This window comes from Dermacentor andersoni, chromosome 7 (assembly GCF_023375885.2).
Source record: "Dermacentor andersoni chromosome 7, qqDerAnde1_hic_scaffold, whole genome shotgun sequence".
In the NCBI taxonomy this organism is placed as follows: Eukaryota; Metazoa; Arthropoda; class Arachnida; order Ixodida; family Ixodidae; genus Dermacentor; species Dermacentor andersoni.
The window spans coordinates 131248208-131275193 of record NC_092820.1 but is presented as its reverse complement, the minus strand read 5'-3'; the positions used below and the strand labels follow the sequence as shown (position 1 = coordinate 131275193).

At 44.3% G+C, this 26986-nt stretch overlaps 2 protein-coding genes across 2 annotated transcripts; both read right to left on the bottom strand.

Annotated features, from left to right (window-relative positions):
• Nucleotides 1-664: 664 nt before the first annotated feature.
• LOC129385363 (uncharacterized) lies at nt 665-7668 on the bottom strand. Its single transcript, XM_055071999.2, has 3 exons — nt 6914-7668; nt 2346-2450; nt 665-854 (listed from the first exon to the last, which is right to left on the bottom strand). The coding sequence occupies exons 1-3, from the start codon at nt 7172-7174 to the stop codon at nt 771-773; spliced, it is 450 nt and encodes a 149-aa protein (XP_054927974.1). The 5' UTR covers nt 7175-7668; the 3' UTR covers nt 665-770.
• An 11696-nt stretch (nt 7669-19364) lies between these two features.
• Nucleotides 19365-26182, bottom strand: LOC126533810 (uncharacterized). Its single transcript, XM_050181014.3, has 3 exons — nt 25934-26182; nt 21101-21205; nt 19365-19566 (listed from the first exon to the last, which is right to left on the bottom strand). The coding sequence occupies exons 1-3, from the start codon at nt 26180-26182 to the stop codon at nt 19480-19482; spliced, it is 441 nt and encodes a 146-aa protein (XP_050036971.1). The 3' UTR covers nt 19365-19479.
• Nucleotides 26183-26986: the final 804 nt, after the last annotated feature.

Here is a 26986-nt window from a genome sequence, read left to right as displayed (position 1 = left end):
TTCCAGCTAGTTACCGCACTTTGATTTACAGCAGCCTTCGTGATCTCCACTCATGCAGCCCTTCCTTCCATATATCGTATCGGTGGAGTCATCGGTGAACAGACGACGTGCGCTGTTGTGGTGCCATCTCGTAGCTATCTTTGACGCAAAGCCCGACTTGCGCGGCACTACGCTTTACTTCTCATGCTTTCGGCATACCCTCCTCCTCAGCTTTCCTCCTCGCGCTCTCTTCGCTATCGCCGTCTTTCATCCACGCTCCGCGTTCGCTCTTTCGTTTTTCGCTGCGCTCGTTCCCTAGCTTACGAGCACGCCGAGGGACGACGCCGACGCTCGCCGCAGGGACGGGCGCCTGAGAACTGCGCTCTAAGATGTGTCTCGTCGGTTCAGTCATGCTCGGTCAGGAGCGCGCGTCTCGCGCACCCCTGACTGTCCGTGGCTCAGTATATTCGAAGTATTGGATGATTGCCTTTTTCACTTTGAGAAGAACATAAATTTCATGAAAACAAATTGTGAATTATTTAGCTTGAATATTTGATGTGTTCGGATGATTTGTGCCGCAAAAAATAACGCCAGTCATTATCGTAAGTACCGCAGAGCTTTTCCTAGTCGGGATAACTGCAAACATCGATGTTGTGAGCTCACGACGCAGTGAGAAAAGCGATTATTAGCTTTATTTATTGCCGACGTTTGGCTGAAGGTGCGCTTGACCGCTGTTCATGTTTTGTTCTGGAAAAAGAAATTCGGTTGATATGTAAAAGCTGCAGGTTGCTCTAGTGCTGAGCGAGTGGAAAGCACCAGGCGTCTTCAAAGCCAAGATCGCTGCTTCGAATCACTGCCTGGCACAGCCCGTTCGCCTGTAACAAAAGAAGAAAATGAAACTGTAAAAATCATATTAATAAGCAGACGCCATGAAGAAGAAAAAACTACTGGTGCTTGTACATATACCCTTGCTCGAGCCACATCTGTGATCAGTCGGCTTAAACGCAACTCCACATTAGGCTTGTAACTATGTTTTAGCAGGTGCGAGTCCTCGAACCTTCAGTAGCATTTATAGATAACGAATGGGAATATTGCTTGTTCCCGACCTATTTTTACCACTATACAGCAACCCGAAATACGGAATTGGGATCCCAAAACTGCAGTATATGTGACAGTTTCAAACCCGATCGAAACTAAAACAAACGAAAGAGCACAGGTATTAAAATAAGTTACTTTTAATTGCTCTACAAGTGTCAGAAGGTCCCACTGATGCTAAAGGGGACGTTTATTTGTCTGTTCTTGCTGTAGACACTGCCAGTACATTCTGGGGGTTCGTCGGCTGTCTAGCTTTGCCCACTTATAGCTCTTGCTCAGCGCTATTTCATAGATTATGTGAATCTATTGCAGAACATGTTCTAGCCTTTAAATCCCGAAGCTCACTAAAAATAGCTTCTACAGAAGAAATTGCACGTACAGAGTGGTCAATTGCTAAAGGTAACACATGAGCGTGCTTAGTGCGCGAATGTTCCCCTCTGGCCTATGCAGAAGCACTCGACTTCGCCGCAAACGATGCGCGGTTGGTGGCGCGAATAGATTTACGGGCGCATCTCGAGTGCGCTGACATTGCTTCGGTTGGCTCATGTTGCTGGAGTGGCAGCAAAGTACGGGTGCCATTGGCGTTAGCCTTGGGAACGCGCTTGATTCAAGTGAGAACAGCAATAAGCGACAAACACACAGAATTACACGACAAAGCGTTTATCGAACAATGCGTGACAGACAACTGTTTTCTATACGTTGCCATATATAAAACTGTAAAGGAAGGATGGTACGCAAGTGACAGAACACTACCCGCCCTTTCACCATATCACTTTTCTTGCGCATTCGCAATAAGGGGAATTTACACATATGACGAACTGACAGATGATACTCTCGCAAACATTTCTACACCTTAGTTAAGTCATCACGAGCGATCAAAAAATCACTCTGTTTTTTATTCGCTCTATAACTTTATTTTTAGCAAAATGCCTTCCTCCTAAGCGTCGGTTAAACTGTGTATAGCTACATTTCCAGGATGACTTACATGCCGACAATTGTTTGTATAATTTGTCTTCTAAACCTGCTTGTCTGTCTCAGTTATATGTTGTGTGCTTTGAAGATAGAAACTTGTTTGTCCCTCTCTGGTACCTGCGGCGTGCTTTTCAAGTGAGGCCATTCTCGAAGTTAATAGAAACTAGCCGAATTTATTTTTCTGTTAGCATTCCTATGTTCCCTGTAAGCGTAAACCATAAAGGTACATGCAAAAATTGACTTTGTATGGCTGGCATCGTTCCCGTAGCCGCATTCCAGCAGCCTAGCTACATTCATACCTCATTCCCAAGTGGTGGGCACTGCGCCTCGGAATATGCAACGGAGCTGTTGCATGTACTCTCAACGGTGGTGAACTCCAATTTGATTGTGATAACGTTGGTCCCCTGCGTGAAACAAAAAAAAACAAAAACAAGAACAAATGAGAAGCACGTCACGATCCCGACGCTCTTGTAGTGTCCAACATCCACGTATTCTCCGAATACATGGATTGGTAGGAGAAAATACGGTGGCAGGAGCAAATAGTACATAATCACGTTGAGAGAAAGCAAACATACACCACGTGCGCTAAACGAAGCTCAAGGCATTTCTCAGCAAAAAGGTGCCATACCAGAAAGCTATTGTTTCATGTGCTGGATGTCCTAAAAAATTGAAAAAACATCAGAGATTCTCCGAGCAAAGCATCTGTCATGTTCAGAAGGTTGCAACGAGTTCTCGGTTCCTCATGCGTTACAGTCTGAATTTTTTATTTCTGACTGTTAAAGAGCACATCGCAAAGAGGTTTGTGTATTTATTTACGACTACTTTGTTAATGTACTAATTTTTGGGTCATCATAAGCATAATGCACAAGCAACAAGGGACGAATTTCGCTCGCCGACGGGTGCGGACGCCATCGCATGGTTGGGGCTGTAAATGATTTGTTAGAATCAGGCACAGTCACGCGCGATCGAAGCTTAAAGCAAAAGTGCCAACCACGGATGTAACCTAGGAGAACGTACTTTCTTTACGTAGCTCACCATGGTTTCGTGCCATTCAATTTGTCGAAGGTAAGCCGTATACAGAGTGTCCCAACTACCATGCATCAAATTCGAAAATACACAAATGCCACGTACTAGGTAATATTGCTTGGCGTCGCTGGTAGATACTCTGATTATTTTTGCATAGCGCCTAAAAATATACTTAGTAATGATTATTTACTAATTAAACTACCTCTCGAATTTTATAGTTAGATAAAAAGTGTCAATGATAAAATTCTAGAGCGACATGACGAACTCCCGTTCCAATAGGCTCAATTTGGCGGCAAAGATGTTGGGCCCGAACAAAAGGACATACCGCAAACAGGGTGAACTTTCCGAAGTTTGGCAATCGCAATAGCGACAAAAAACATGCGCATATCAAGTCTCATGGTATGTATCTTAAAAGCAGACAGGTCTTGTAATATAACAGCATATAATATTCGACGGTTCCTTTGAAATTTCTTATTTAACTGTCATTTCAAAAATATTATTGGGGCCCTCAGAGAGGGTATTTGATAGGGAACTTGGGCTAATATAATGTAGGAATGTTGTAATAATTAGTAAATATTTATACTGAAATGTTAATTCTAATCTAACCAGTGTGAAATAATCAGTAGCGGAACCAAATTTGGAAAAATTGCCCGCGGCTGATAGCACAGTTTTAAGCTTTGATTTAAATTGGTCGATCAGGAGACCATTCCTTCTACGAGAAATAAAAATGTTTCATTCGAGTTTATCGAACATTTGTGGTAATTAACTTTCAAATAATAACTTGACGGTACATATTTTAGTGCTAGTAAGTATGCAAGGCATATCGACTTCGAAGGAATTCATAAGATGTCACTGGTTTCAAGATATGCGCTGTCATACTTGTGTAAAAATACCTTTGTTCCACTTACATTGCTAAGGAAGCAATGCTTTGTACATTGAAGAAAAAAAAGTAAATATAACGCCAATGGATTTTGTCAGACATTTTGTAAATTATCTAGAAACTGGCGTAGTCCTTAGAACTCGTTTTAATTTGATATGCCTTGCATAATCATTGCCTACAAATAGTAGACAGGAATATATCTGCCACAAAGTAATTATTTAGAAAGTTAATCAGCGTAATCGTGGTATTCAAATAAGCATTTTGATTTTTTGTAGCAGTAATGGCCACCTAATCTATCTATCTATCTATCTATCTATCTATCTATCTATCTATCTATCTATCTATCTATCTATCTATCTATCTATCTATCTATCTGTCTGTCTGTCTGTCTGTCTGTCTGTCTGTCTGTCTGTCTGTCTGTCTGTCTGTCTGTCTGTCTGTCTGTCTGTCTGTCTGTCTGTCTGTCTGTCTGTCTGTCTGTCTGTCTGTCTGTCTGTCTGTCTGTCTGTCTGTCTGTCTGTCTGTCTGTCTGTCTGTCTGTCTGTCTGTCTGTCTGTCTGTCTGTCTGTCTGTCTGTCTGTCTGTCTGTCTGTCTGTCTGTCTGTCTGTCTGTCTGTCTGTCTGTCTGTCTGTCTGTCTGTCTGTCTGTCTGTCTGTCTGTCTGTCTGTCTGTCTGTCTGTCTGTCTGTCTGTCTGTCTGTCTGTCTGTCTGTCTGTCTGTCTGTCTGTCTGTCTGTCTGTCTGTCTGTCTGTCTGTCTGTCTGTCTGTCTGTCTGTCTGTCTGTCTGTCTGTCTGTCTGTCTGTCTGTCTGTCTGTCTGTCTGTCTGTCTGTCTGTCTGTCTGTCTGTCTGTCTGTCTGTCTGTCTGTCTGTCTGTCTGTCTGTCTGTCTGTCTGTCTGTCTGTCTGTCTGTCTGTCTGTCTGTCTGTCTGTCTGTCTGTCTGTCTGTCTGTCTGTCTGTCTGTCTGTCTGTCTGTCTGTCTGTCTGTCTGTCTGTCTGTCTGTCTGTCTGTCTGTCTGTCTGTCTGTCTGTCTGTCTGTCTGTCTGTCTGTCTGTCTGTCTGTCTGTCTGTCTGTCTGTCTGTCTGTCTGTCTGTCTGTCTGTCTGTCTGTCTGTCTGTCTGTCTGTCTGTCTGTCTGTCTGTCTGTCTGTCTGTCTGTCTGTCTGTCTGTCTGTCTGTCTGTCTGTCTGTCTGTCTGTCTGTCTGTCTGTCTGTCTGTCTGTCTGTCTGTCTGTCTGTCTGTCTGTCTGTCTGTCTGTCTGTCTGTCTGTCTGTCTGTCTGTCTGTCTGTCTGTCTGTCTGTCTGTCTGTCTGTCTGTCTGTCTGTCTGTCTGTCTGTCTGTCTGTCTGTCTGTCTGTCTGTCTGTCTGTCTGTCTGTCTGTCTGTCTGTCTGTCTGTCTGTCTGTCTGTCTGTCTGTCTGTCTGTCTGTCTGTCTGTATGTATGTATGTATGTATGTATGTATGTATGTATGTATGTATGTATGTATGTATGTATGTATGTATGTATGTATGTATGTATGTATGTATGTATGTATGTATGTATGTAATGCGAATTGATAGGTAACAAGCTATTTAGGAACGCGCGATACGAATATGCTTATATGTTTTAGCCGAACGCCGTTCACGTGCAGTTGGGGACAGAGGGTTCGGGAGGCTGCTCGGGCAGAAACTTGCAGGCAAGTCTGAAACTTGCCCGGAGCCCCAGCGTTCTTTTATAAACTGGAATGTTGCAAACACGACGCTAAGCGTAGTTGACGAGAACGATCGTCAACCGCACTTGTAGCCGTTTGGCGAAAACAAGTCAAGAGATTGCGGTCATGCGGCCTACTAAATGGTCACACAGATGTGTTCAGGGAGGCGCGATACAAGCCCTTCTTACACGACAAATCGGTGAAGTTCACCAGTAATGCTTATATGAATATATCTAGCAAGGTATTGTTGATTTCCATACTCCGTTTCATACGTAGCGTGTAACTACGCAAGAAGTTCGGTCATCAAAGTGAATCACTCTGCGCCTTTCGGGGTCACTTCTAATGGTGATACTTAGTCTCTCGGGCATTCGTGTGAGACTGGCGTAACGGGGTCCTACATAAGCACCAGAAAAGGAAAACAGCGAAAAGCAAGATCCTTCATAACGCTTTAATAACAGTCGTAAGAATCAGTTTGTTAAGTTTTAAGGGCTGAAAGCTTGCGGTTATTACTTAGCCTTAATAAAGAACCGTTTCACAAAACATCTCGCAAAAAGTTGTAAACGGTTACTTCTTGCCAACGCAACTACGGCAAGAAGTTTTGCTAGCCTCCACAGCGTTGCAAGCTACATCAAACAGTGATTATATCTAGGGCTCTCAAAAAGAAAAAGCCAGACAGCGACAGTTAAAACAGATGAAAGACAAGGGCTTCCGGAGCGCAGTAGTGTACTAAATGATTTGTTCTTCCGTATGTTTCCACGTTTTCTATTCGCGAGGGAAGGCAGATTTCCCCAGTAGACCTTCTCTCTTCGATGTCAACGGCTGTTGAATGTAGCCTTATCATCACCATCGGCACCTAAGTCTGCTTAGTACAATCTGACCATTACTTAAAACACTTTACTCAGCTATTATTTTCTTTACTTCCCTTTCTCTTCAGACTACACAACATTGGGCATCGTCCCACGTTTTCAGACTGCAGTATCTTTAGGATCGGCCTACGTTTTTCGAGGACTAAATAAAGTCGAACTTTCTGTTCCTGTTCCGATCTGAATTCGTCAAAGCCCTTGGCCGGCATAATGTATTACTGTTTCGATCTCTTTTTATTCCAAAGGTGCCAATTAGCCTTGAGTAATAGGTGAAAAATTGCTCGGGCCTCGACCGTCTGGACTGACGTTGCGCACATAAAGTAGGGGCCCAAGCACTTGTCTTCAAACAATATGTTACAGCCCTGCGTGACTCACAAGCGCCGACCTGAAAAATAGCACTTGCCTCATTTGCCATGCGCGTCAATTTGAGAAGAGTATTGAGATTCCCCTCAGCTGGTTGAATAGGGGCTTTCGCCAGGACCAGGTGGGCGAGATGGCGGTACGCTCTCGAACGCAGCCAAACAGGGGGCGCCAGGATGCAGTCGCCAGAATGTTGTTCTTGTCCCGCGTCTACGCATCCTCCGAAAAAGTCGGTCGTCTGGGACACGACAAGGGCCGAACTCAGCAAGAAGATTAAGGTGGACTTGAGCATTACGTATTGCATCTGGGGGCGTCGTTCTTGTAGCAAGGGTACTTGCGGGAATGGAACCGTAAGTGCCGGTATGAATATCTTAGGGGTGGCAGATAGACGGGAGGCGGAGTTGTCCGGTTGGATTGAACAGCGGGCGAGGAAAAACGAAATGAAGGTTTTCACGATGTTCAGTCGAGGACGCTGATAACGGCGCGATCCGGGTTTTGCGTTAGACTGACATTTCAGACTGACGGCGGGACATCTGGAATGCGAGACTTCACTTCGAGTGTGCGCATATAAAAACGAAAGCAGAGATAGTGCTGCAAAAAGAAAAAAAAAACTGTCCTAAGCTTTATCAAAGTGAACATGTTAACGTGTGACAGGCAGTTTCGCTTTGTTGCAATGAAAATGCGCGAAGTGACATCAGCCCCTCATAGAGAAAGCTATAACTAAAGAGCGTCCTCCCAAGTAGGTCGTTGTAACCTAGCAACCACGCGTGCACTAGAGCCCGCTGAGACAGATCAGATTGTTATCAATGTATTCCGAGGACGGCAGGCAAGCGCTAATCCATGTTCTGGTTTTCGTTTCGATAGTAAATCTTTTTCTTGTCGGTTGCTATTTCGTCGGCGTCTCTTAATGTGACACTTTCTAATGTTTGTTATTTAGCATGCCACATTTACAAACGTGTTAAACTGGGGAACTGCAATTTTTTTTACTCGAAGCGCACCAAGCTGGCATGTTTCATTGATGGCGTCATTGACTGAGCGCTTGACTGTAGCACTGCGGTGCACTTGGGTTCAAATTGCACCGCCAAACGGCCTTAGACAAGGTCAGCCGGGCCATAAAATTTTGGCTAGGAGAGCCTCCAATAGAAAGAAGCTGGCATAATTTACTAACTCAAAGTCCTCATAAGTAGATTCTGTCCACAGTAGGGTGGGAGTTCAGGGAAGCACTGGAGCTTATTCTTTGATGCGACCGCTGAGGACGCTGACTTCGGTGTAGCCGTGTATATGAAAGTGCAGGTACCGGTTAATTTTCTTTTTCGCTAAAGGTGTACGGTAAGAAGAGGATGAACTTCCTGACCATTGGCGACAAGGTTCGCATTCCAAGAATGCTGCGGTCGTAATCAAGAGGTTAGGACAGGAGACAAAAACATCTGTACGCCAAGAATGAGGCCTGCAATAACAGCGTGCAGCGATGCCTTCGGCAAAATGGTACCACTTGTGTCTAGACAATATAAGAAAGGGTGACCGACATATAAATGGCAAAAATAGGCGGAATATTATAAAGAGAAACAATTACGGCAATTCTTACTCGCGCATGCGTTGTCTCTAGATTGAGCTTGATCAAAGACGAGTACTATTTCATTTAGGACATGTTCACGTTCATGATAGAAGGCAGCTAGAGGTGCATGTGACTTGTATGCCTGGCAGGTTTCTCATCATCAGCTGGAAGCGCGAGTCACCCCACTTGAACACGGGGCAGTTCCCGACCCTCTGGCTGCTCAAGCTCGAGGCTTAATTTTACTTGAGTGGTATCGGGTAGCAACGCAACCGGTGTGACAACCGGCGCTTATTCCTGTTTGGCGCCCTAATCTCCCCCATTCCCGAAAAAGGCTCACGGTGCTGTCCGGACATTCTTGTAAAGCTACCTTGAACCACGTAACGCAGGCGATGTCGCTAAATGGAGTGTTATTCCGGTTCGTCTCATACACGTGCTGCGCCTCCGTCAACAGCTTTGAGAGCTTCCTAGACTGCAATCTCACACTGATGCGTGTTGCAGGGCTAGTTTATTCACACTGGCGGACAGCAAGTGGTGTTAACTTGGACGAAGCCATCAAAGAGGACAAGCACACCTCATGTGCAATACTGGGGACATAATTTTGCGGTTTCGAGCAAACGTCCACTTTTTGGAAAGAAGCAAAATCTGCGGAGAAAGCTTAAATCGCACATAGAAAGAACGTGGCGGTACATGAAATCAAACTTCTTCAACGTGGCGTAGTCGCAGCATTTCTTCAACGATAAATTCCTCATCACGGCGCAGAATGGGAGGGGGTATCACTGTTACAAGCAATCAATTCTGTTTCGTTTACGTGCCACAATTGCGATACGATAAACGGGCGCCTTTGTGGGAGTCTGCGGAAGAATTTTTACAACAAGGGGTTCTTTCTTGTACACGCACATCTAAGTACGCCAGCTAATAGGTTCCCATAGTACGCTCCCGCCTGCGGCAGCAACGTAACCCACGACAATGCTCTTACCATCTCAACGCAATAGCCACATCGGCTCTGGCCCAAACAAGGGGAAAATGAGCACTATATGCGAGTGAGAAGACAGTACACATTAAATGCACCTGCAATTTTTGCCCGGCCGGCTCTTCCACCTTTGATTAGATTCACGACAGGACCCACGGGTCGCGAGATTTATTTCTGTTGCAGACGTTGCCGGGAGTTACATGGGCTGTCTAAATTTGCGCACGCATAGCTGTCACTTCGCGCATGCATAAAAAATTACATGCATTCAGTTTCCAAAACCTGTATGCTTTCAACCCTACACCTCACAAAAGTAGTTTGTCTAGAGAGAATAGCAGACATGGTACGGTCCGCATTTACAGGTGAACACATGAGCGTACAGTAAATAGGCCTTTCCCCTTCATTTAGTGCAGAAGCGCCCGGCCTTGCAGCAGACGTCATATGGTTTGATGGCGCTGCTTGCTTTGATCGCCCTTCTCTGCTCTGATATTGCTTCAAGCAGTTGGTGCAGCTGAAGTGCCCACAAAGTGATGAAGCTCATGGACGTGTTGTCCACGAATTTATGCGAACTGCTCTGCACGCACGCAAATATGAGCGGTATTATTCGCGTACCCGTATTTCCGTGGAATCGCTACACACACATACCCTACTTCCAATTGGCGACCACTGTTCCTCGTAAAAGGCAACCGATCTCTTGCAGGCGCTCTCGAAGGTGGTGAACTGGACCGATGACGACACATCCTGAAAGCTTCATGAAACGGGAACAAATGGGAAGTATGTGTTGATTCCGATGGCTGGGTGATGTCGTACGTCGACACGTCGACATATTTACTGCAAAATAGTTGAAGTGCTCAGTGACGCTCAGTGATAGAAGATTATGGCACATGGAGAGATTGAGAGAAAAGAAACGCACGCCGGGTGCGCTAAACGAAACCCGAAAGTTTTTTGTAAAGGGTAAAAAACTACGAACAAACATCGGTTGTCGTACACGCGTCCTCTACCTACAAGGGCCTGTGCAAGTACCTGACACCGGCAGCCTTTCATTATATATATATATATATATATATATAGTGTGTTCGAGGTAGCATTAGCCAAGCCATTCAAAGGAAATAAAACATTCAGAGATCTCACGGACGCACTACGTAGAAGTTAATACATTATCGTATTTTCCACCGCAATTTATGAAATTTTTTTTGAAGCTTGACTAACGTTAGCGGACACAAACTCCCGCACACGCCCCCCCTTCTCCTCCCGCCACACACACACAACCGCGAGCGCGCGCGCGTCTTTACCGCTGTAATTTGACCGCCGAAAAAATGGCAAGGCGTGCACATCTGCTGTGCATAAACGACAAATGACGCTGGCTTGGCGCTCGCGGGCAAAAAGAAAAGCGTCGACTTGAACCCCAGGTGGCCGAAATGCTCGGTCTGTAATTCTGGGCTGAATAGATATCTTATAATACTAGCGCTAACGACACGAAGGGTGTTCACGTACCTGTAAGTGCACCCCGGCAGCTAATGTAAATAGCGCCTCAGATTCAATGCATCTCTTTTATTTCTTACATTAGGTTTACCCGTACTTTCGCGATACAGCGCATGCGACGCTTCATATTAGCCCATTTATGGCTAATACCCCCGCATGGCTATTGGGAACTGTGACACAGCAGATATCGAAGCGTTAAATGTACAGACAAACCTTTACTTTGACGCAAAACTTACATTAAATAAGTGCAGTTTTCCATGCGTACAACTTTCGACAACATTCTTCCCCCAACATAGATCAAACATCACCGAAGTCTCACAGTGTGCATCTACCTCAACTGGCGGTTACCCTTATGCATACCTTGTAGGCATGGTAGTACCAAACGTAAGCACAGCATACCGTTAAGATTGTGTTCTGTGCGGTGTATAAACATTGCATGAGAATACTCGTTGGATGATATGAGTATATATATAATCGTAGGCGTTCTATTTAGTACTATACCACATTTAGCCGTTACGTGATAGTATCACTTCACATAACCTTGAAGATGCGCATATTGACTTTTCATCATTTTTTTCTGGGTAGCAGAGAGAAGCTTATAGTAGTTTGCACTCTGGGTTGCTTTTTTTTTGTGCAGTAGACAGCACTTCCACTGAGATGAAACAGGGATTTTCCGCAACAGTTTTCTGCCATGTAGCACCAGTATGTTACTTCGTAAGTCTCGCACGCCATGATAACATGCTTCTCACAGGCTTGAACAAAAGCAACGTCACAACTTAGTGAGTGTATCGCACGTGCGTGCGATACAGTGGCAAAATGATAACAGCAATGACAAGAAAGACAGGAAAAGAAAACTCGTGTCGAAAAAGTACCCTTATTGTATATAAATATATATTGGGCAACCATTTAACGAGGAACATTGATTAGCAAAGGGAAGCTCTGTTTAAGGCCTTCAGGGAGCTTCGTAATTTTCTGCAACTTCAGCGTCACACATGAAGTCTTCGAGCTTGAGGTCATGAAGAAAGCGGAATCTTGCCTGGCATAGTCCGCTTTGCTGAAAAAGAAAGAACGAAAGAAACTATTACGGAGACGCGCAGCAGAACGAAGTGTGTGCACACACACGCAAACAGGTTAAGTACAATTCAACAGGGGGCACCAAATGAAAACTGGGTATTATTGCTGGATTGCGTCAGGGGTCCAGTGGCCGGATGAATGTCGGGCAGCGGACGAAACACGGGGTGATAAAAATCGAGATAGCAACGGCGAGAGAACGGTCTTCACCTCGGGGCCCACCGGCTTGCACTGTTTCTTGGAATAGCTGGTAGAGCTGTCGCAGGAGCTTTTCAGGACGGAGAACTCCAGCCTGGTAACTATCCCTCTCGACACCTGCAACGCAGCAGAAGCGTGGGACGCAATGATGCGGGTCTGCTGCTACAGGGCGATGAACAAGTTATGAGGGAAGTTTAGATGTCATATATTTCTTCATCGGAACGCTAAAGGGACACAGTAGTTAAGGTAATTAGACCAATTAGACCTGTAAACTATTGCATATAGGAGTCTTTACGAGAGAAGATTTTCGGAAAGATAGAAAGGCGCCTGTATAGGAAATACTGGTGGAAATACTGCCTTTTTGATCCGGCATTGGCTGTATATTATGTGAATAATTTCGGCGGCGTTTTCTTTCTTGTGTTGTCTGTTACAAATGCACCTCTATCCACTTCTGATTATTTTTACAGAAGAACTAGCCAATTACATTCGCTTTATTTGGAGACGTCAGGGCGAAAGCAAACTTCTTTAATTGGCGGAGTTCATAGGGCAGTTATGTTCTTTGGCGCGGAGATACGGAAAACAGGTGTAGTCTGTTTTGTAGGTGACACGCGTACTTTCTTCTTTGTGTTAAAACGTCAGCAATATAATGTTAACAGGACAGTTCCATGCCCTATGAGCTATTGAAAGTGGAAATAGGGAATTAGAGTCGGAGTGCCAAGGGGTCCACATAGGTGGTATACGAGAGGGTGATGCAGGCAAACGGCTTCGTTGCTGTTGCCCTCATAGTAATTAGGCTGTCGTCTCGGCAATGAATCTTAGAAAAATACCCGCATGGCTATGAGCATCTTGGATGAAATATAGCAGAGGTGATTATTTGATCACTGCTTTTACGGAACTTTTTCCCCAGTCAATTTTGACGATACTACGCCCGTGTTTTCACAAGCGCCCCTGTGTCGTTCTTGCCCAAATATGGCATATTGTTAGGTTATTTATGTGAAGCCAGGCAGGTGGCAACACCTTGTACAGGACAAGAATAGAGCTTTTTCCTCCTCCTCCTCCTCCTCCTCCTGCTCCTCCTCCTCCAAGTTTTGGTTTCGGGCTGGATAAGGTCTCCTCTGAAGCTTGTACTTGATTGCGAGGTTTATACCTTGGTACATTTAAGACATATCAACATATATGAGTTTAGCTGTGTTTCTACGTAATAAAGGACGGAGCTTAGAACATTAGAAAACTGCGCGTATATATACGGTTCAAGTCACTAAATTACGCCTATAACTGTCGCCAGAGTGCCGATATTGTTTCAACGGTTCGTGCTGAATAGCTAAGCAAGAAGAACAAAAATTCCCAAATCATTCCAAGCGTGCCAAATGATTATCAGTTCCCAAAAAGACGCCAAGACCGACTTTCAAATCCTTAAATATTTATACCTACGTCCCAATAGGTGAACTAAAGTATTCAGCACATTGGATTCAAACAGTTGCTTGCTTACCCTTAGAGATCTATTACATAGGAATGTTACGCAAACCGGCTCGGAATGATGTACTTAACAGTAATTCCACTACCTGAAACAGCTCGCTTCTTTTTTAACCACATAAATCACCACAGCCAAACAGATGCAATTTTATTCAACTTCCCATACGCTTTCAATAAAATCTTTCAGCAACTACTGCCATAAAATTAATTCCCTCTGGAATACTCTAGCACTATAAAATGTTTTATCCCTCTACCAACCTGCCGGAAGAAAGTGTGTTGTGCTTGAGAGATGTCAGTGCCATTCTTTTCCACATTGTTTTATTCTAATTTACTAAACGGTAGCGTATCAGTACGTTTCCAAATTAAAATTGTTAATGGTGTGAGTGGCTATATTATAGTACTAATTAGATTTCCTGTAGAAGATTAGATTGTACATAAGAGCGTAATGGACTAGATGATCATATTATTCTAAATACACGTTTACTAGATTTGTTAGGGTAGCTGGCAAAGAGCTTTGGATATAAAAAAAAATATCAAAAAAGGACTGCTCATTATCAATGTTCTGTAGAAAATATATATCTTTAGGAAAGTGTACAGAGACAAATATTTATGTATAACTATTTTTCATCATCACAGCAACATCCTAAGAGAGTTTACATCTGCGAAATAGTTTACGATGTTTCGAAACAGGACATACCTATGGAGATGCCTACAAATATTACACGAGGGAAGCGTGATACTAAAGTACATAGCAGGTTAGTGGACAGGTATACGAAGTAAGGATAGTAGTTTTATCGGCCGTATAAGCATGTAACATGGGCATACTAACCAAATTACTAAGCACGGTGTCACGCGCGCACCACCAAACATGAACACACCTCACCCGATGACCTAGAAAACTCGACGTCAAAACGATGTGGTTAGGAAGCATGGCAGCATCAGCGAGCGAATTGACCTTCGTGCTGCATCGCGTACCAACGCGAACTACGCCGCGAAAACGCAGCGCGCGGCGGACTCTGTCCTCGTCGCAGGTGGCCTTTTTATTTACTGCGGGCCGGAGTAGAACGCAGCCCACCTGGAGCCTTCCACGCGACAGAAGACGGCGCGCTTCCTCCGCGCCCCCCTTCCTTGCGTGCGCGAGATTGAGCCGCGATCGCCGGTTCACCGTCGCAAGTTTTGACTCGCACATACAGCAAACGGCGCGCGGCTACGATTTTATCGCCCCTGGACTTTATACGGAACCTCGCCACGACACCAACGGCAAAAATGCGCCTGCAGTGACCATATAATTGCGATCACAGTAAAAAAAATATGTACCAACCGTCTCAGTTGAGTGACAGCCGCGCCAGTGTTCTCTATAGCTGTTTTTGTGGCAAGGAGTATGGCTTTAACAGTTGAAAGGAACTCAGGGTTGCTTAAGCCTTGGAATGGCTAAACCCAATTCCACATCAAAGGTAATTAGAAATTATTGGTATAGTAATCAGAACAAATTTATTTGTATAATGAATGGCTTTTGAGTTAGAACTTAATTTGTTACTGATTCATTTGCTACACTTTCGTATACTAAAAGAAACTTGCTCCAGCGTACCAATACGCTAGCACATGGTAAGTGTTTAATTTTCTGTGCCCAAATGAGGTTTGTGAGTTTTAAAACGTAGAGAGACTCACACAAAATGTTCAAAATTAAGCTTTATGGTTTGTCTTACAATTAGGCACTGGGAGCACGCGAAGACCACCTGTGCAAATAGGTTATGTGGCCAGGTGGACACAAAGTGACACGACAATTATCGCTGTCAGCATGCCAATGAACTAAAATTAAATAATTAACTTTTTGTTGACTGCAGTAAGTGGGTATGCTTGTACTGCAAAGCTAGGGACTGTCGTGTTTATGCACAGTATCAGTTGGAAGAATTCTTCTAGCATGCTTGTGCTCCGAGATCATCATCATCATCATCATCATCATCATCATCATCATCATCATCATCATCATCATCATCATCATCATCATCATCATCATCATCATCATCATCATCATCTTTTGTGTCCACTGCAGGACGAAGGTCTCTCGCTGCGATCTCCCATTAACCCTGTCCTTCGCCAACCGATTCCAAATAGCGCCCGCAAATTTCCGACTCCAAATTTTACTTGTCGTTCGCATCATTACGCATACAAGAGAGAATCGGCACAAAGTTCTTTCCTGATCTGACGCGGCTGTTGCGTGTGGCATTTGCCTCCGCCCCGTACAATGGGGTAGAGGCATTGGCAAAGATAACTGTACCCCTTCCCTTCTGGGCTGGCGAAATAAAGAATCGAAGAACTTGGAAACGCTGTCGCAACACGTGACCGTGCAGCCTGTAACGATGGCGGCAGCTGCTATGCCGGTATAATGGCGCGAGCGGAGAAGCCGGAGAGCAGTGCACGTGCGTAATATTGACTACACAAGCGGGCTTGGTCCTTGCCTGGGCTGCGCAAATAAAGTGACTGCTGATTTCCAAGTACTGTAAGTTTTATTCAAATCAAGACGCAACAACTGCATGGTGCAGCGCGCTGTCATATCTTTATTTGGCCAGCAGGGAGGGGAAGGGGAACAGTTACGATCACTCCCTATGGCACCGCCCTGTTGTCAGACTAAACGCCGCACGCAACAGCCGCTTCACATCAGGGAGGAGCTTTGCGCCGATCCTCACTCTCTCGCATGCGTAATGATACGAACGACAATGAAAATTTGTGGAGTTGAATATCTCGGAGCACTGACATGCTAGAAGAATTCTTGCAAGTGAAACTGTCACAAACGCGACTTACGTTTGAATACAAACATACACAATGCAGTCAATAAAAAGTTAATTATTGAAATTGAGTTAATTGGGCTGCTGACAGTGATAATTATCATCTCACTTTGTGTACCCCTGGTCACATAATTTATTTTCACGGGTGGTCTTCGCGTGCCCCCCAGCGCGTAACCTTAAGGAAACCTTAAACCTTAACTTTGGACACCCGGTATAATGCGTCAGGCATTAGAGGGTGTTACATACTTATCACGCGACGCTACATGAGGCTCTGTCACCAAAATAACCTGGTTCGCTGCTTGCGTGACGTCGAGTACGGTGTCGCGATTGCCTCCTCGCGGGAAATGAGAACCGGTGGCCAGGGCAAGGTGGGCCAGATCGCGGTACACCTCCGCGTCTAGCCATCGTGGCGGAACGAACACGCAGGCGTCCGAACTGCGGTTTCGGACAGATTCTTGGACGCACCCGCGGAAGAAATTGTCAGAGGCCGACACCACGAGGAATTGGAGTAGAAAATGCAGGACAAAGTGTGGCATCGCGCTCCTTGCGCTTCTCTAGAGAGAGAGGAGGAGGAGGAGAGAGAGAGAGAACATTTTGGTAGGAACCATCTTAGGATGTCTGTCGACGTTAGGGCTCCTTTCGCATCCCCAAACATATGTTCCCGCACGAACTTTTGAGCTTTCTGCTGCATTGACGCCAATACCTTACACGAACTTGCCGAAATCACTATGCTAATTAGTTTATTTCTGTATTTCAGTGGGAAAAAAGTTTAAAGAAACAAAAAAGTACCGTTCTAATTGGAGCTGCGAAAAGTCACATGTTTTAACCTACCGCAAAGTTGGCTTCTGCGATGAAATGTGGAACGCACTGGAATGGTACCGAGCAAGAACATGAATGATGTTTCGAAAGCCTTTTGCAATAGCAGTTTTAACAAATACAAATAATACCAATATGCAATAGTTATATTCCATGGCTTTCAACAGCTATCGCGGTCTAAAGATTAATTATACTGAGTAATTTAGTTAATAGAGAGCGAATACAATGCAAAAAGTATCAGAATACACATAAAAAACAACATATAAGCTATAAAAGTGAGATGAGCACAATACCACGCCCAACTTCATATGTATATATATATATATATATATATATCTGAATACAAAAAAACGATGCACTGCGACGTATTTGGTATAGAATACGGTAGAATAAGAAAAACAGTGCGTAAGACACAAGTTTGAATGCATAAACTATGCTAGATATCGATAGCAGGCATATTACGTACACAATTGGTGTTTCGGTGCTTCTATTCCAAATAAGTAAATCCGACAGGCAAATAAAGTTATCGAAGGCCTTGATCGGAGATAATTGACCAGGTAGGGAAAGTTGATCCGAACACGCATGTTGACCTCGAAGTTATGGACAATTTGAGGCTGTGGTTGTCGTCTTTTGGAGGTATCAGTAGATGATGCGATGCAGCCTGACCTAAGGGTACAGTATCGCTGATATAATCTGGGAAGCATGCTATATAATCGTCATTTCAGTAGTGCTTGCACAGATTGCTGAACGTTGATAATACGAAAAGAAGACACCTATACGCTTTTGGGAAACGTGAGCTACCGATATTTTGCAAGCATGATATATTAAAAATGAATATTCAAAGTCTCGTCAAATATAATTACTGTCTTGCTTTGTATTCAGACGAGAGTGCGTGAGGAAAATGTGGTTTAGGTTAAATACTACAGCACGGCTGTCTGATGGCATGGTAGGACGTTTTAGTGATATTATGAGGCATGGCGTTTTGCTCGAATAGAGGAACAATTGAGAATCTTTGTGACAATTCAATGATTCCTCTCAATACCATGGCACACTGCTACATTGTGCACCATCCGTCTGGAAGCCGGCGGCAGAAGAAATATGGAAAGGAACAAGCTTTCGGAACTCTTACCTTGATCACTTTTCTTCTTCATCCTCGCTTTCTTCATTCGGCAAGAACATATGCATGAAACTCGGAGAAAACTTTTTCTTGAACAGGCGCGAACACACACCTGGCGTTACGGCAACGGCAAGGAGAAATATATTCGAATATTTCAGGTTGTATTAATTGGTTATCGATGAGCCTTGCTAATGCAGGCAGACGACCAAAATTAACAAGCATGGTGTCACGTGCGGACAAGCAAAGATAAACACATCCCAGCCACAGATTGCGGAAACTCGCGGTCGAAGCGCTTGAGCGAGAATACGCGGCAGCTTAAGCGAGCGAATTGACCTTCGGGCTGCCGGTCGCATCAACGCTAACTTAGCCACAAAAACACAGCACACCGCGGGCTCTGTACTCGTCGCAGATGGTTTTTCAGATAGCGTCTTTATTCCGTGTCCCTGCTTGTTCATTCGCGCTGTAACTAATAATGCAGACGTACCGAGTCTCCCAGCCAGCTACCGTACTTCGATTCAGAGCAGCCACCGCCGACCTCCGCTCGCGCAGCGCTTTGCTTCAATATATGGTATCGCTGGAGTCACCGGTGAACATATGACGCGAGCTACTTTGGTGCCACCTCGTAGCCGTCGTCGCCACGAAGCCCATCTTGCGCGGTGGTGCGCCTGCCTTCTCACGCTTTCGTCATACCCTCCTCCTCCGCTTTTCTCGCCGCGCTCTTTTCGCTATCGCTGTCTTTCATCCGCACTCCGTGTTCGCTCTTTCGTCCTACGCTGTGCTCGTTGCCTAGATCACGAGGACGAGGAGAGACGACACCGACGCTCGACGTAGGAGCGGGCGCATTTTTAAGCTTGACAAGAACTTGAATTCCGAGAAAAGAATTGTGAATTATTTAGCTTGAATATTCGATGTGTTGGACTTCATTTGTGCCGAAATGTTATTACCAGTATTTATCGAGTTGCCACAGAGCTTTTCCTCGTTGTTGGAAACCGCAACCTTGCATGTTGTGAGCTCACGAAGCAGTGAGAATAGTGAATACAAAATTTATTTAATGTCCACGTTTTGTGCGGAAGGTGCGCTTGACCGCTTTTTGTGTTTTCTACCGAAGAAAAAATTGCTTTATGTTTGAAAGCTGCAGGTTGCTCTAGTCCTCAAAGAGTGGAACACACCAGGCGTCTTCAAACCTCATAACATCGCGGTTTCTAATCACTGCCTGGCACAGCCCATTTGCCTGTAACAAAAGAAGAAAATGTAAATGAAACATTCGTAATATTGAGCAGACAGCATGAAGAGAGAAAACAGTAGTGCTTGTTTGGTAAGCTTATTGAAGCCACATCTGCAGTCACTCGGCTTTAGTGCAACTGCAACTTTACGTTGGGACTAAGCTTTAGCATGTGCGAGACCTCGCTTCTTTAATAGTATATACAGAGCAGTATTCATAGCAATATTGCTTGTTCTTGACCTATTTTACCCGTTATACAGCAACCTGAAATATCGTATTGGGATGCCAAAAAAGCAATGAAATGTGATATTTTCGACCATGTTCAATCATGTTCAATAAGGAACATGTTCAATCACCAACTCGCCCAGCTTGCTCTGTAAATTCAGATACTTCCGATCTCAATTGAAACCAAAACAAAGCAAAGAACAAAGGTATCAGAAGCCGTTAGTTTTTATTGCACTACAAGTGTCACAAGATCCCATTGATGCTAAGGAGGACATGTATTGGTCGGTTCTTGCTGTAGACGCTGCCGGCGAGTTCTGTGGATTCGTCCACGCATAGCCGTTACCAGGCACTCGCGTTGACAATTATGTGAATCCATTGCAGAACAGATTCTAGCCTTTAAATGCGGAAGCTCACCAAAAGTAGTTTCTACAGAAGGAATTGCAGGTACAGAGTGGCCAATTGTTAAAGGTAACACACGAGTGTGCTTCGTGTGCGAATGTTCCACTCTGGCAGATGCAGAAGCACTTGGCTTTGCTGCAAACATTTCGCGGTTGGTGACGCGACCAGACTTACCGACGCCTCTCCAGTGCGCTGACATTGCTTCGGTTGGCTGATGTTGCTGGAGTGCCAGCAAAGTAAGAGTCTCATTGGCGTTAATCTGGGAAACGCACTTGCTTCAAGTAAGAACACCAAATTACCCACAAACACACATTACACGAGAACGCGTGTATCGAACAATGCATGACTGGCAACCAAGCGTCTTCCATGAGTTGTGATATATAAAAGGAAGCATGTAACGAAAGCGACAGAACAACACCGACCCTTTCACCACATCACTTTACTTGCGCATTCGCAATCAGGGACATTTTCAACGATGAGAAAGGAACAGATGGTGCATTCGGAAATATTTCTATAGCCTAGTTAATTAATCACGACCGATAAAAAAATCCCTCAGTCGTTTTTGTTTTTGGCAATATGCTTTGCTTCTAAACGTCAGTTACAGTGCGTATAGCAGCGTTTCCACGATGGCTTACACGCCGACATTTGTTTATGTGATTTGCCGTCTAAACCTGCTCGTCTATGACAGTCATAAGCGGTGTGCTTTGAAGATCGAAACTTGTTTATCTGCCTCTGGTACCTGCGGCGTGCTTTTCTCTAGGGAATTCTCGAAATTGTTTGCAACTAGCCCAATTTATTTTTCTGCGAGCATCCGTATGTTCCCTGTAAGAGTAAATCTTAAAGACACATGCACAAAGTAACTTTGTAGGAGTAGCATCATTCCCGTTGCCGCATTCCAGCATCCTAGCTACATTCATACCTTACTGTAAAGTGGTCGGCACTGGTCCTCGGAATATGCAACCGAGCTATCGCACGTACTCTTGACGGTGGTGAACTCCAATATGATTGTGAAACCGTCGGTCCGCTGCATGAAACAGAAAAAAAAAGAAACAAATGAGAAGCACATCATGAAGCCGGCGTCATTGTAGTGTCGTATGTCAACGTATTCTCCAAACAGCTGGAGTGCTAGGAGAAAATCTGTAAGCCTGTAACAGGGAGCCAAGGCACAGTCGGGATTACAGCCTTTTGCCTTGGATGCCACTTCAAATAAAAATTTGGTGGTAGAATAATATATAAAAAAATAAAATTACGGTGGTAGAAGAAAATGGTACATATACAAGTTTAGAGAAAGCAAACGTACAACAGGTGCGCTAAACGAAGCTGAAGGTCTCTTTATCAGGCGCAAGAAGGTGCACATGCCACAATGCTATTGTCGCATGTGCTGGATGTCCTAAAAACTTTGAAAACATTACAGATTGTCCGAACAAAGCCTCAGACGTTTTCAGCGGGTTCCCAGCTCCTCATGCCTTACAGTCTGAAAATTTTATTTCTAGCTGCTCAAGAGCACCTTGTAAAGAGGTTTGTGTATTTTTTTGCGACTACTTTCTTAATGTACTAATATCTCGGTTATCATAAGCATACTGCACTTGTAACAACGGACGAATTTTCCTCGCCGACGGAGGGGAGGGGGGGGGGGGTGGTTGCGTGGTTGGGGCTGTAAATGCTTTGTTCGAATCAGGCGCTGTCAGGCGCTATTTGAAGCTTAAATTAAGGGTGCCGACCACACGAATAAATGCAGCGTGGGAAAACTTACATTCGTTTCCTAGCTCACCACGGCTTCGCGCCATTCACTCTTTCGGAGATAACCCATATACAAGGTATCCCAACTATCATGCACCAAGAGTCAAAAATATGCAAATGCCACGTAACTGGACCGAACCAAGGTAAGGTTCTTTTCCTTTGCTTGGAGATAATGAGATTTTTTTTTTGTATTCCGCCCAATAAATAATTAGCCTTATAAATTATCAACATTTCAAATAGTATAATTAGGTGGCAAGTCTCAATAAGAAAATTGTAAAGAAACATTAAAAACTCCCGATACAGCTTCCTGTTGCGTATTAAGTGCAACGTATTTGTGTTATTCCGGGCGTGAAAGAACTCGCGAATACACGCAATATTGCCGTGCGATTGGCCAATCGATTCACAATGCACGTGTTCGCGGGCTACCGCCATGCTTGGGAAAACACTTTTGTGTTGCACGGGTTAGCAACAGAAAGCAGTATCGGGAGTTTCTCATGTTGCTCCATAATTTTCTCACTGACACTTGCCACCTATATTATACTATGTGAGAAATTGAATAATATAATTGATTATTAACTAAGAGAATAATTGTTTCATTAATTAACGCCCCCTCGAACTCAGCGCGGGGCACCTGCGTTATATGGCAGATAAGATTGTCTGAATATAAAAGAGGTGGATTCAAACTCCGCCCACCGCTAGCCAAATTTCACTATATTTTTTTTTCGTCATTGAAGAGTGGTCTGTAACCAGTGACTTTAGAGAGGTCGATTGAAGAACTGTGCATGGCCCAAGTTGGTACCGAAGAGGTTCATTGAACAGCTGCTCAATCCCAGTTTCACATACTCATTGACGCAAGTTTTTCCATTGGTTGGTTTTGAACCAGGTTCCCTCAGCACGACAGCCCGATGCCCTACCCATTGGGCCACGCACTACCCATTGATAGAGTTTGGCGGGAAATACGTAAGGGGAGAACGAAAGGACATACCACAACCTGAATCAAGTTTCCCAATGACGTAGATCGCAGAAGCAACGTAGAACATGTGCATATAATGCCGCGTCATATGTATCCTGAATGCATACAGATCATTTAATGTATTATCTTACAATACTTGATGGTCTGGTTGAAATTTCTTACTGAATGTACATTTCAAAAAATGCCCCTTAAGGCTCTCAGTGGGGGTGGCGGTGGGGGTAATACACATTGGCGTTGGGGGTAACAAAATACAGGAGTATTGGAATAAATATAGAATATGTTATAGTGAAATCACCATTCTAATGTAGATAGCGTGGAATAACCAATAGCTGAACCGAATTTTTAAAACTTGCCGGTGTTTTATGGCACGAATTGTAGCTCGTCAGTATGCAAGGCATAGCGACTTTGAAGGAATTCAGTATATGCCAGTTATTTCGGAATATGCGCCGTGATACTTGCGAAGAACTACACTGTTGTTCATCTTGCATTGTTAGGGAAACGTTGTTTTATACATTGAAGCACAAATTAAGTGGAATACCAATGAATTACACCAGATTCTGCAAATTGTTATCTCGAAACTGGCGTAGTTCATAGAACTCTTTTTAAGTCGATATGGCTTGCACACTCACTAGCTACGATTCGTGGACTGAAGTATGCGTCGCAAAGTAAGAACTTGGAAATGTAATTAGCGTAATTATGGTATCTTGCACATGAATTTCTCGTAATAGTAATGGCCGCTTGATCTATCTATCTATCTATCTATCTATCTATCTATCTATCTATCTATCTATCTATCTATCTATCTATCTATCTATCTATCTATCTATCTATCTATCTATCTATCTATCTATCTATCTATCTATCTATCTATCTATCTATCTATCTATCTATCTATCTATCTATCTATCCATCCATCCATCCATCCATCCATCCATCCATCCATCCATCCATCCATCCATCCATCCATCCATCCATCCATCCATCCATCCATCCATCCATCCATCTATCTATCTATCTATCTATCTATCTATCTATCTATCTATCTATCTATCTATCTATCTATCTATCTATCTGTCTGTCTGTCTGTCTGTCTGTCTGTCTGTCTGTCTGTCTGTCTGTCTGTCTGTCTGTATGCGTGCGTGTGTGCGTGCGTGCGTACGTACGTACGTATGTATGTATGTATGTCGGCCTATCTATCTATCTATCTATCTATCTATCTATCTATCTATCTATCTATCTATCTATCTATCTATCTATCTATCTATCTATCTATCTATCTATCTATCTATCTATCTATCTATCTATCTATCTATCTATCTATCTATAATGGTAATTGATAGGTAACAAGCTATTTCGGAACGCGCTATACGAATGTGTTTATATGTTTTCGCCCAAGGCCGCTCAAGTGCAGTTGCGTAGAGAAGGTTCGGGAGGCAGCTCGGGTAGAAACTTGCAGGCAAGTGTAAACGTACCGCAGCCCAAGCCTTCTGTTATAGACTTGAATGTTGCAGACACGACGATAAGCGTAGTTCGCGAGCGAAACGTCAACAGCACATGCGGCCGTTCGTCGAAAACAAGTCAAGAGATTTCAGTCATGCTTTCCACGTTTTAGGTCAAATCCCAGCTGCTGCGCTCACACAGTTATCTTCGAAGAGGCGAGATAGAAGCCTGTCCTACACGGCAAATGGGTGAAGTTCACCAATAATGCCTGTATAAATATATCTAGCGAGGTGGTGTTGATTTCCCTATTTTGTTGCAAACACACTGTGCAACTCTGTGGAAACTACGCAATAAGTTCGGTCATCACAGTGAATCACTCCGCCCCTTTCGAGGTCACCTCTAATGGTGATACATAGTCACTCGAGCATTCGCGTGAGACTGGTGCAACGGGCTGCTAAAGCAGCATCAGAAAAGAAAAACAGCGATAAGCAAAATGCTTTATAACACTTTAATAACAGTCGTAAGAAACAGCTGGTTCGTTATGGGTTAAGGGCTAAAACCTTGCACTTATTACTTAACCTTAATAAAAAACAGTCTCACATAACATTTTGCAAAAAGCTGAAAACGGTACTTGTTGCGAACGAAACTACGGAAAGAAGTCCTTCTAGTTTACACAGCGTTGCAAGCTATGTTTAACATGGAGTATATTTAGGGCTCTGAAAAAAAAAAGCACGACATCACCAGTTGATATACATATATATATACATAAAAGACTTCCTGATTACAATAGCGTGTCACATGGTCTTCCTTGTGTGTCCATGTTTGCGTTTCGGGAGGAAAGGCAAGCTCCCCCAGTAGACCTCGTGTTTCTCTCTTCGATGTCAACTGCTGTTGAATATAGCCTTAACATCGCCATCGGCACCTGAGCCTGCGTTAGTTTCATGGGATGTTTACTTAGAGCCCTTTGCTTAGCGATTACTTTGCTCAACTTTTCTTTCTTTTTAGAGTGCATTATGTTAGGCATCGGCCCACAATTTCGGACCTCACTATCTTCGGGATCGATCTGCATTTTTCGGTCCGCAAACCACACCTTCGGTTCCTGTTGACGCGTGCCGCTTGAACCGGCTTATACGGGTTTCGATTCGACCTTTTTTGACTCATCACGTGTCGTTACTTCTCCCTGTTTAGCTCTACGCTAACTTCATGCGTTTTTCAGGCTTTATTTCAACGTCTTTCTTGTTCTCCTACATCCACTAGCGGCCTCAAATCATCACATTCACGAGAAGAATGTGTTTAGGTACCTATATCTCATGAGCCTGAAATTGATCTGAACTCGCCAAGGTAGAGTTTAGCCAGAATATAGTATTGGTTTTCAACACGTTCTTATTTTAAATGCGCCATTAGCGTTCCATAATAGGTGAAACATGGTTCGGGCCCAGCCCTTTTGGATTGGCGCCGCGCACATAACTTAGGGGCGCAAGCCCTTGTCACCAACCACGAAAAGTAAAGTGCGGATGACGGAGCCCCTGCGCTTGTCTTCAAAAATTACGTTAGAACATTGGGTTATTTGCGAACGCCAACCTAAGCAGTAGCACTTACCTCAGTTGCTATACGAGTCAATTCAAGAAGAGTGTTAAGGTGCCCCTCGTCTGGCTGAATATGGGCGTTTGCTAAGGCCAGTTGGGCGTAACGGCGGAACGTGCTCATACTGAGCCAGCTTTCGGGTGCCAGGACGCAGCCGCCAGGGTCTTGTTCTTGTCCCATCGGTACGCATCCTTCGAAGAAGTCGATCATCTGGGGCGCGACAAAGGCCGAGCCAAGCAGCACGAGCAAGGCGGACGGGAACATTTCGTATTGTCTCTGGGGCGCCCTTTTTCCAGCCAGGCTATTTGTGAGAACGTGATTATAAGCGCCGGAATGAATACCGCAGTGGTGCCAGACACGAGGCGGCTTTATCCGGCTGTATTTAACAGCGGACGAGGAAGAACAGAATGCAGGTTTTAAATATGACAAGACGAGGACGTTGATAACGCTGCGATTTGGGTTATGTGTTACACTGACATGTCAGAGTGCAGGCTGAAAATTTGGAATGCGAGACGTCAAAGCGAATGCATGCATAAAAAGATAGAACCAGAGAGTGTGCTAGCGACAAAAAAATATGCCCTAAGCTTCATGAAAGGGAACATGTGAGTGTGTGACAGGCAGTTTAGTTTTGTGGCAATGATAATGCGCAAAGTAAAAAAAGATATATTGGGTTTTACGTGCCAAAACCATTTTCTGATTATGAGGCACGCCGTAATAGAGGACTCCGAAAATTTTGACCACCTGGGGATCTTTAACATGCACCTAAATCTAAGTACACCGGTGCTTTCGCATTTCGCCCCCACCGAAATGCGGCCGCCGTGGCCGAGATTCGATCCCGCGACCTCGTGGTCAGCAGCCCAGCACCACAGCCACTGAGCAACCATGGCGGGTGCGCGAAGTAACATCAGGCCCTGATAGACAAAAGCTATACCTAAAGAGCGACCTCCCATGCGAGGTCTTGTATCCGAGCAACCACGTGGGCGCCAGACCCCCTAAGACAGATCACATTGTTATCCATGTATTTTGAGGACGTCAGGAGTTCGGTAATCTATGTTCTTGTTTTCGTTT